The sequence below is a fragment of the Arvicola amphibius genome, chromosome 4, assembly GCF_903992535.2.
Source record: "Arvicola amphibius chromosome 4, mArvAmp1.2, whole genome shotgun sequence".
Lineage (NCBI taxonomy): Eukaryota > Metazoa > Chordata > Mammalia > Rodentia > Cricetidae > Arvicola > Arvicola amphibius.
In genome coordinates this window covers 106,269,618-106,279,667 of record NC_052050.1, presented here as the reverse complement: position 1 = coordinate 106,279,667, position 10,050 = coordinate 106,269,618, and the positions used below count along the sequence as shown (strand labels likewise).

General features: G+C 53.3%; 1 protein-coding gene across 1 annotated transcript; it reads left to right on the top strand.

Moving 5' to 3' along the window:
• The first annotated feature begins 4,737 nt into the window (after positions 1-4,737).
• On the top strand, positions 4,738-7,091 carry Klf2 (Kruppel like factor 2). Its single transcript, XM_038327120.1, has 3 exons — positions 4,738-4,809; positions 5,234-6,044; positions 6,479-7,091. The coding sequence occupies exons 1-3, from the start codon at positions 4,738-4,740 to the stop codon at positions 6,652-6,654; spliced, it is 1,059 nt and encodes a 352-aa protein (XP_038183048.1). The 3' UTR covers positions 6,655-7,091.
• Positions 7,092-10,050: the final 2,959 nt, after the last annotated feature.

Below are 10,050 nucleotides of genomic sequence, written 5' to 3'. Positions count from 1 at the left end.
ACGCGGGTGCTCAGCCTTCACCAATAGGCCACCTTACCAGTTCTGATTTGCTGTTTGTGGAGACCAGATCTCTCTCTCATCCTGTTGCCTAGATTTGCCTTGAACTCATGGCCATCCTCCTGCATCAACTCTTGAAGGGCAGGGATTCTAGGTGTGTGTCAGGACTCCTGGGACACCTTGAGCATCTGTATGGGTGTTTGAGGACTGCCTCTGTGGGTGCCCCTCAGAGCTGCACAGCTTCTCTGAGGCATAGGGCTGTTGATCTGACTTCAACCACAGGGCATCTCATATAGAGAAATCAAGGGGCACACATTGGGGGCTGCAGAGATGGCTCAGCCCCTAAGAGCCCTGGCTGCTCTTCCAGAGGACCTGGGTTCAATTCTCAGCACCAATATGGCAGCTCATAGCTGTCTGCAACTCCAGTCCCAGGGGATCCAGTGCTTTCTTCTTAGGATACTACACATGGTGCACAGACGTACATGCAGCAAAACATCTATACACATGAAGTAAATCCATGCTTTTTGTTTGTTTTTTGAAACCATGTCTCCCTGTGTAGCCCGGCTGTCCTAGAACTTGCTGTGTAGACCAGGCTGACCTCGAACTCAGAGGTCTGCCTGCTTCTGCTCCCCAAGTGCTGGGTTTAAAGGCATTTGTGCCACTCTTTTTTTTTTTTTTTTTTTTTGAGTTTAGGCAATTGAGAAGCAGAGGCAGAAGGATCTTTGTGAGTCCCAGCCCAGCCAGGGCTACACAGTGAGACCCTGTCTAAAACAAAAAAAACACCAAAAATAAGAACAGGCGAGATGGCTTGGTGGGTAAAAGCGCTTGCTGCCAACATGAGTTCGGTCCCTGAGATACACATGGTAGAAGAAGAGAGACACAAGTTCCTCTGAGCTCCACATACGTGCTGTGGCATGTGGTGTGCCTTCATGGCATGCATACACAGGCACACACCCTCTCTCTTTCTAGCAATGAAGAAAAAGAACACACACACTAAAAGAAAACCAGAAAACCAGTTCAGAAAAGAGCAGCAGCTGTGCAGGGAGGTCAAAAGACACCTCGAAACCCACGTGTGCCGGGAACTACCAGCGAATGGGGCCAAGAGCAGCAGCTCCCACAGAGGAACGAGTGGGGCCTACTGGCTAAACAGCTACACAAAGTGCATTCATCACTTGCAAACTCAAAGGTCCAAACTCCAAGGCAGAGGCCTGGCTCTGGGGAAGGCCCAGAGGCCCGGGGTTCCAGCCCAGCCCAGCCCCAAAGTCACCATAAAGAAACAGAAGCCCATTAGTTCCCTGACAGCTGAGGGGACACATTAGTTCCCTGACAGGCTGACAGGACACAACACCAGAGGCTCAAGCAAGGAAAGGAAAAATCAAAAAGTTGGACTCCACCAAAGTTAAAAATGGAAGCCAGGTCCATGGTGGTGGTTCTCTGTCATCCCAGGACTGGAAGGCTGAGGCAGGACAGTCAAGAATTCAAGATCAGCCTGAGCCTCCTGAGACCAAATCTTGAAAAAACAAAACAAACAAACAAAAAAATCCAAGGTCCAGCAAGGGCCACAGAGGTTAAGGCTCTGGCGACCAAGCCTGCCAACCCAAGTTCAATCCCAGAAATCACACAGCAGGAGAGAGGTGACTTCACAAAGAGGTGCATACCTCTCTTTCTAAATAAATAAAAAATAATGAATACAATTAAAAGACATTTTATTCAGAATGTACCCTGCAAAGAGTGCCCTTACGAGAATTTGAAGGCAGGCCACTTACTAGGAGAGAAATCTTTGTAAAGACAAAGGACGACTAAAGACTAAGATAAAAGATGCAAAGGTGACCAGAAGCAAACAAAACACTCCATTTGAAATTACTCAAAATACCCAGCCGGGGCGCCTGAGCACAGAAGACCGGCACGTGTCAGAACAAAGCTGTACAAGGAGAAAGTAGGCAGAAAGAGAAATCCGCATTTCAAAAGCTCCCCGGGCCAGCCAGGGCCCTGCTACTGAGGCAACCAGCACCTGACCTGCGGGAAAGGAGAAGTTCCCAAACTCCTCAGGCTAGGGGCGGCTCAGGCCGGGAAGCCCTACCTGGAGCCCTGGTAACAGCTCCTAGACCCTGGGAGCTCTCAATAGTTTTAAAAGTTGTATTTTTTTTTTTTTATCTGTGTGTGATTGTGTGGGAGGCCCTAGGACCTCAGGAGCCAGGACTCTCCCAGGGATTGAACACCAGCTGTCAGGCTTAGTTTTAAGCATCCTTACTGTTTTGAGTCATCTCTCCAGGTCCGAAGCCCCCCCATCCCCCGTGCTGGGATGACAGGCAAGCATCCTCACAGGGTCTTGTGTTATTTATTAGTCGTTCTTGTGACTCTCTGAGGGAGTTCGTGCCAGTGATTATCAGGGTGCCCAGACACTCAAACCCCTTAGTAACAGGCCATGGACGCCTGGAGGTGAGGTTACAGGCCCCATGTGGGTACATACTGAACCACCCCTCCAGGACTCCCATAGACTGCAAAATACCACCGGGTGGGTTGCACCTAAGACAGGACAGCTTTGGAAGTCACATCTTTCTGAATCATCTAGGAATGACAAGGAAAAGAAGTCTGCAATTCAGAACAGACTCAAACCCTACTGATCCAGCAACCCATGTGGCCTATGGTCTGGGATCTCAGCACTCTGGAGGCAGGCAGAAGCAGGGAGATTGCCTTCCTGGGCTATGTGAGAAAAACACACACCCCAAATAAAAACAAACAAAACTCCCTACTCAGCAATTCCCCCAGAATCCTAAACCTTGGCTGGAATGATTCAAATCGCATGTTTTGCTTCTTATGGTAAATTAGGGAAACTGAGACACCTTCCGCCCAGGTCATTCTGATCCGGAATAAACAGCTCTGGCCTGCTTTTGCGCTCTGTGAGAAACACGTGACGTTCTCCCTCTCTGTGACGAGGTGCTGAGGAGCCCTCAGTCCCAGGTGATTTGGTCCCTAACTAACACAGTGTAACAACGTCGCACACAGCCCTGGTCCTCCATAGAGAGCTAGAGTTCACAGGACTGCAGGTCTGGTGTGACACTGCTGTTGTCTAGAAACGACCTGAGGAGTGTTGGGGGCTGATGTATCTGTATTTCCCGGAGAGGCAAGGCCTCTACACAGAGTCACACAGTGGTGGGTAAGGGGCAGAGGCTGGGTCAATATGGAACCTGCAGCCACCTAACCCTGCTGCAGGGGCTGCCCCTGGGATCCTTGGCACCCAGGCTAACTGTATCCCTCAGCACCTACTTCAGGTATGACTTGAAACACTGCTCCCCCTTACCCAGATGGCTCCCCCTTGCTTTTTTCAGATATTACCTCAACAATTGCTCCTGGGTGGGTCAGACTTGCATCATTTTCCCTGCCCCAGGCCCTACCACACACTTCCTCCTCTTCCACTATTTCCTTTTTTCTGTTTGGGCCCTGTGGGTATTATGTATATTTATTTGACATGCCCATCCCCCACTGAAAGTACTCTTTGCCCTTTGTGTCAGCCAGATGACAACACTTCCCAGCACCCTGGCCTCAGTTTCCCTGCACTTGAAGGGTTTTTCTGAGGTTCATGTGGGAGGTAAAAAGGTCCCAGAGACCCAATACTTGGTATTTATCTACTTATTATACTTTTTATTTTATTTTGTTTTGTTTTTTGAGACAGCATTTATCTGTATAGCCCTGACTGCCCTGGAACTCTCTTTGTAGACCAAGCTGGCCTTGAACTCAGAGACATCCTCCTGCCTCTGCATCCCGAGTGCTGGCATTAAAGGTGTGCACCACTGGAGCCCAGCTGTTGATTGTAACTTTTAATTATTGCATTGCAACTTTTTACTACGAGTGTGTGTGTGTGTGTGTGTGTGTGTGTGTGTGTGTAGGCATGTGTGCCACAGTGCACTGTGGAGGTCAAAGGTGACATATGAGAATACATTCTCTCCTCCTGGGGACTATGGGTCAGGCTTGAAAGCAAACACTGAGCCATCTTGGCCTGCTCCATGTTTTTTTGTTTTGCTTTTTTTTTTTGTTTGTTTTTTGCTTTGTTTTGTTTTTGTTTTATGTTTTTTTGAGACAGAGTCTCCTGTAGTCAGGGCTGGTTTGAACCTAATGCTTTCAATCTCCCAAGTGTTCAGAGGATAGGTGTATATCACCATGCTATGCTTTTCCTTGTGTCTGTCTGTCAGAGCGACAAGAGAATCTACGTAACCGCCCCTTCAACTTTCCCCGGTAGCCCAGACAGGCCCCAAACTCTTCTTTCTCCTGCCTTAGCTTCCAGAGTAGCTTACATGTCAGGCTCACAAAAGAATTTCACAGAGCGTCTCTCTGATCAACAGTGACCCCAGACTTCCCATGCATCGGTCTAGGTTTCCGAGGGCCTGAGGCTGGGGAGACACCGGGGAAGCCTCCTCAGCCCGTGTTCCCCGCGGAGTCCCAGGTGCCACCCCCGCATGCTAGTCTGGCTGTTGTGCCCGGAGTGTTGACGCCGTCGTCATGGGGACGGACAGGGGCGGGCCTTGGACACAGGGGGCGGGGTCCGGGGCGAGCAGCCCGGGCTCCCGCAGTGGGTGCCGCCGCCGCCGCCGCCAGGCTTATATACCGCGGCTAAATTTAGGCTGAGTCCAGAGCTCGTCCCCATCCGGGACGCGTTTCCGCCACCGCCTCCTGGCCCGCCCCCCCGTGCCGGCCGCGCCTATAAGGCCTGGGCGGGCCGGGCCGCGACACACAGTCTCTGCCATGGCGCTCAGCGAGCCCATCCTGCCGTCCTTTGCCACCTTCGCCAGCCCGTGCGAGCGCGGCCTCCAGGAGGTGAGGGCGATGGGGGACCGCGGGTGGGGGCGCAGCAGAGGACCTGGCCACAGGATGTGGGCGCAGAGGCGAGGATTGGGGATGGCAAGCGCCAGGGCGCAGACCGCGAGCGGCCGGGGAGACCTTGCGCTTCGGAGAGTTAGACTGCCGGCGGTGAGGAGTTAGACCTCAGGCTGTGGGGGAACAGAGAAGTTAGCGCAGGAGCTTAGGACACCACGCGAGGATAACGACCTGTGGGTGCGGATCGCAGGCGCCGGGGAGTTAGTTAGATCTCGGGCGAAGGGGCTGAGGACCCGCGCGCGCGTGTAATGGATGGGTGAACACCGGGTGCAGACCACGGGCGCCTGGTAGTTGAGTTAGACCTTGGGGTACCGGGGAGCAAAAGGCGGCTCCGGGCTCACGTCCCGCGTCCTGTCTCCAGCAGCGCTGGCCGCGCAACGAGCCCGAGGCGAGCGGCACCGATGAGGACCTCAACAGCGTTCTGGACTTCATCCTGTCCATGGGACTGGACGGTCTGGGTGCCGAGAACCCTCCCGAGCCGCCGCCACAGCCTCCGCCGCCTGCGTTCTACTACCCGGAGCCGGGCGCCCCGCCGCCCTACGGCACCCCCGCGGCAGGCCTGGGAACCGAGCTGCTGCGCCCGGAGTTGGACGCGTCCCCGGGACCGGCTCTGCACGGCCGCTTCGTCCTTGCGCCCCCGGGGCGGCTGGTGAAGGCCGAGCCCCCCGAGGTGGACGGCGGCGGCTACGGCTGCGCGCCCGGCCTGACCCGCGGGCCGCGCGGGCTTAAGCTCGAGGGCGCCCCGGGAGCGGCAGGTGCATGCATGCGGGGCCCCGCCGGTCGTCCCCCGCCGCCCCCGGACACGCCGCCGCTCAGCCCCGACGGCCCCACGCGCCTCCCCGCGCCGGGACCCCGCAACCCGTTCCCGCCGCCCTTCGGCCCCGGCTTCGGCGGCCCCGGTCCGGCGCTGCACTACGGGCAGCCCGCGCCCGGCGCCTTCGGTCTCTTCGACGACGCGGCCGCCGCGGCGGCGGCCCTGGGCCTACCTCCTCCCGCCACCCGCGGTCTCCTCACCCCGCCCTCGTCCCCGCTGGAGCTGCTGGAGGCCAAGCCCAAACGCGGCCGCCGCTCCTGGCCCCGCAAGCGCGCCGCCACGCACACTTGCAGCTATGCCAACTGCGGCAAGACCTACACCAAGAGTTCGCATCTAAAAGCGCACCTGCGTACGCACACAGGTGGGAGCCTGGCCTCACCGGGGGTGGGGTGGAGCTGCGGCAGGGGAATGACCGCGAGTTCAGGCTAGGCTACGGAGGGAAGGGAAATGGTACATTTACCACACATTGGTCCTGGCAAGGGGGCGTGGCAGATTAACAGTTTGGCTAGGGGCACCAGTGCGGGCTTAGGGTCTACGGAGGACACGGTTTCCATCCACAGCCCTGCGTATAACGCCTGGCGCCAATGGTCATAAGCAGGAGCATCAGGAATTCACAGCTAGCCTAGTGTACTCCATACTTAATCAGAGAATGTTAGGGGAGAGGCGCACCTGAGATAGCATCGGGAGCACAATGGAGAGGGGGAGGGAGCAGGTGCCGTTGGGCGCTGGGTGCAAGAACTAGGCCTTGGGGGGGGGGGGGGAAACTGAGACTGACTGTCATTGCCTCCCCCTCAGGTGAGAAGCCTTACCACTGCAACTGGGACGGCTGCGGCTGGAAGTTCGCGCGCTCAGACGAGCTTACCCGCCACTACCGCAAGCACACAGGTCACAGGCCGTTCCAGTGCCACTTGTGCGACCGCGCCTTCTCCAGGTCCGACCACTTGGCCCTGCACATGAAGCGACATATGTAGCCTGGGTAGACCTGGCTACTCCATGCACGGCCGTGGCGGGTCCCACGCGCCGGGCACGGTCCTTTTGCAAACTGACTGCTATTTATTGGACCCTGAGGACGGGGCTGGGAGTGTGGCAAGACAATGCCACCAGTTCTGGCCCCCACCGTGACTGAAGGCCCCGGGGAAGAAGACAGGAGCCTGTGACGAATGTTTTCAAAATGGTGCAATAATTAATTGACTTATTTCCCTTGGGTCCCCACTAGAGGATCGAGGCTAGATGCCTTGTGAGAAATGGCCTTTTGAGTGTACTGTCACCCGTGTCTTTTTTTATGATATTGTATATAAGTGACTGGCAGATTGTATTTACTATAAGGGAGACGATGGCATCTTTGCCGCCTGCTTCATTTTTATAAGACTTGGTGTTTTCTAATTAAAGTTTTGGATCTTTGGAAGAATCACCGCAGTGGTGTGGCTGGGGAGGGGAGAGGCCCTGAGGAGGACAGGGAGTGGCGCCTGTGGCCAAGGTCACCAGCTGCAGCCCCCAGCTGCCAGGGCCTGTGGGTTCTCTATAAATGTAAACATGGCGTTTTAGGATTGAGCACGGGTTATTTTAAGGCAGCTACTTTGAGCCATAATTTGCCCCCTTGTTCCCCAGAGCTGGGAAAAGCGTTGGTCCCACTGATGTGGCCATCTAAGCTGGAGGAGGGGAGAGAAGGAAAATTAAAAATCTTTTCCTGGTAACTTCTGGGGTTTTAGCCAAACTTAAGGAGTATGCTGACGTTTCGTTGCTTTTTTTAAATTTTTATTTTTGGAAGCAGGGGCTTAATATGTAGACCAGGCTAGCCACAAACTCAGATTCCTCTGCCTCCCAAGTGTTGAGGTGGATCTTTTTATTTTTGTGTTTGGGGAACTGCATATGTGGCAGTGTGGGGTGGAGACTAGCTTGGAGTTGCCTCTCCTTTGCAGGTCGGGGGTGGGAGGGTTCAGCTCAGGTCTTCAGGTTGCAGGAACCCCACACGGCTGAGAAGTTTTGAACTAATGGCATGTAAGCATGGTGACATGTGGACAGGCTGGGATGACGTGTGCCTCCTGCCCCGGGCACAAGCAATGGTTTTGCAGTCACCCACCTGTGTTGTCTTGGAGACTGTGAGGTCTTCCAACAATGCCGGTCATTAGCCTCTGCCTGGCAGACTCCCTGGGCTCTGGGCCCCCAGCAACCATGGCTACTAACAATTGCCCAACTTACTTCCAGAAAGTGAAAATAGCCCTTAGGCAGATTTTAACGCACTCTCACCCCAGCTGCAACAGAAGCAGGGATTTCCTCTCCATCCTCCCCCTCCCGGAGCCACGCTGGCCCTGGAAACAGCTGACAGCTCTTTGGTAATCTGTGAAAAGCAGAAATGAGGATGATAATGTGATTCATATTTCGAGAGTAAATACTCAGGCTTGCTTCCGCTGCAAAGGGAGGGTGTGTGAGCTCTCTGCCCTCTGTGAACCACTTCTGCAAAACCCACAGCGGCCCTCAGCCCAGGCACGGGCCCTTCTTGCTCAGAGCTTTCTCTGGAAGAGGAAAACACTCCTAAGAGGGTTGGTGTGTGTTGGTTTTTGATTTGTTTTTTACATTTTGTGGTGATTTGAGTGCCGGGATCATGGCCCTAGAACTAACTACACTACCAGGCACCCATAATTTAATCTTTTTTTTTTGTTTAGTTTTTCAAAATAGGATTTCACCGTATATCCCTGGCTGTCCTGGAACTCACTTTGTAGAGCTCCACCGATAGCTGGGTTAAAGTGGGCACCACCACTAGTGCCCTCCTCCCATCATATGATTTTTGTTGTCGGTTTGGTTTGCTTTGCTGGGGTAGAAAGTGCTGGGCCTCTGAGCCACACCCTAAGCCCTTCAGATGTAAATAGCTACGTGTGCAGTCCTGCAGTCTTCCCTGAAGCTAGAGCCTTGAGCCATTTTTCTTGTGTATTGTTTTGGTCTCAGCCCAGGCTGGCCTCAAGTTTAGAGCGTTGCTGTTTTCTTTCTCCACTAGTACTTCAGCTGTCCCCTGAAGGGCTCTGACGCTGGAACAGGCTACCTGAGTCTCAGGTGCTGCTGGACTGCTTCCTGTGTGCTGCTGAGGATGGGTCAAAGGCTCCTCCAGCAATGGGCTTGGGCATTAGTGTGCCCCCTGGGCTAGCCCAGAGCATTCTGCCTCCTTCCATTCCTCTGCCCGCTCAGACAAATGTCACCTGTGTGTTCTGGTGACCGCCTTTAGAACTGGGGGTAGACTCGGTGTGGACCATTTTTGACTGCCCTAAGGCTCCTGCTGGCTGGCAACTGAAATATACACAGGGCAGCCCTTGTGAGTCACACTGAGGCTGAACACTGCTCTGGATGCTGAAAAAGAGGTGGCCCAGTCTGGGAGCAGTGTGACCCAGTGGGGTGAGGAAAATTTCTGTCACCATTCTTGACAATTCTGTGACAAGATAAGGCATAGGACCATTTCTCTCCCTCTAGAAAAACTATCCACAACCTTGTTCATGTCCGTTTTCTGCTTTATTTTTAATTTAATTTTTTTTTAGTCAGGCTCCCTATGTAGCCCTGACTGGTCTCAAACTCAGAGATACACCTGCCAGAGCCTCCAGAGTGCTAAGACTAAAGGCCTGCATACCAGGCAGGGCCATCCTTGGCCCTGGAGGAAATGTTAAATGTCAGGGTTGAAGAGAAGGCTCAGTGGAGGAAGGTGCTGAAGGCGGTAGCTGCCAAGGCAGACCATTTTCATGCCATCCCTGGGACCCACATGATCGGAAGAGCAAAGAGTTCTACAGTTGCCCTCTGGCCTCCACGCCTGCAGCATGGCATATGTACCACCTTCACAAAATAAATACATTAAAATTTCACTAGCTTTAGTCATCAAATTGCTGGAGATTTGTTTTTCAGAAATATTCTTAATATATAAATGATGAATTTAAGAAGGATTGAACAATTGTGTAACACACACAATGCAAAATGATGGGAATAAACACACACAGACACGTACACATATATGTAAACTTTTGGTGTCAATATTCCTTTTCATGGTTTGAATTTCAAGACATAAAAACCAGCAAATAGTAATAATCAAAATCAAAATTTTGCAAGTTCTGATATCATCCAATGTAACTAAAGAGAGACGATTCATTTTAAAACCAACTTCATGGTGTCTCCTCAGTCTCTCAGAGCTCTATCCATATCAAAGTAGGCTCTGTGTCTTTAAAACCAAGGTCTGCTATAAAATGTTCACAGTCTATAAGCCCCTGCAGCCTCCACTCTGGTCTCGTCTGTGGGTGCCTGGCTCATGGCTGAGTTGCTTTCAGTGTTGGTGTAGCCCTTCTCTCCGGAGTGATACGGTTTTCACATTCTCTCCCCTGCCTTTCCTGCCCTTC

Bases quoted from the DNA above. Each gene is read 5' to 3' on its own strand.
- Klf2 (XM_038327120.1), top strand. From the start codon at position 4,738: ATGGCGCTCAGCGAGCCCATCCTGCCGTCCTTTGCCACCTTCGCCAGC. The intron at 4,810-5,233 runs GTGAGGGCGATG...TGTCTCCAGCAG, and splicing joins GCGAGCGCGGCCTCCAGGAG to CGCTGGCCGCGCAACGAGCC. The intron at 6,045-6,478 runs GTGGGAGCCTGG...CCTCCCCCTCAG, and splicing joins GCACCTGCGTACGCACACAG to GTGAGAAGCCTTACCACTGC.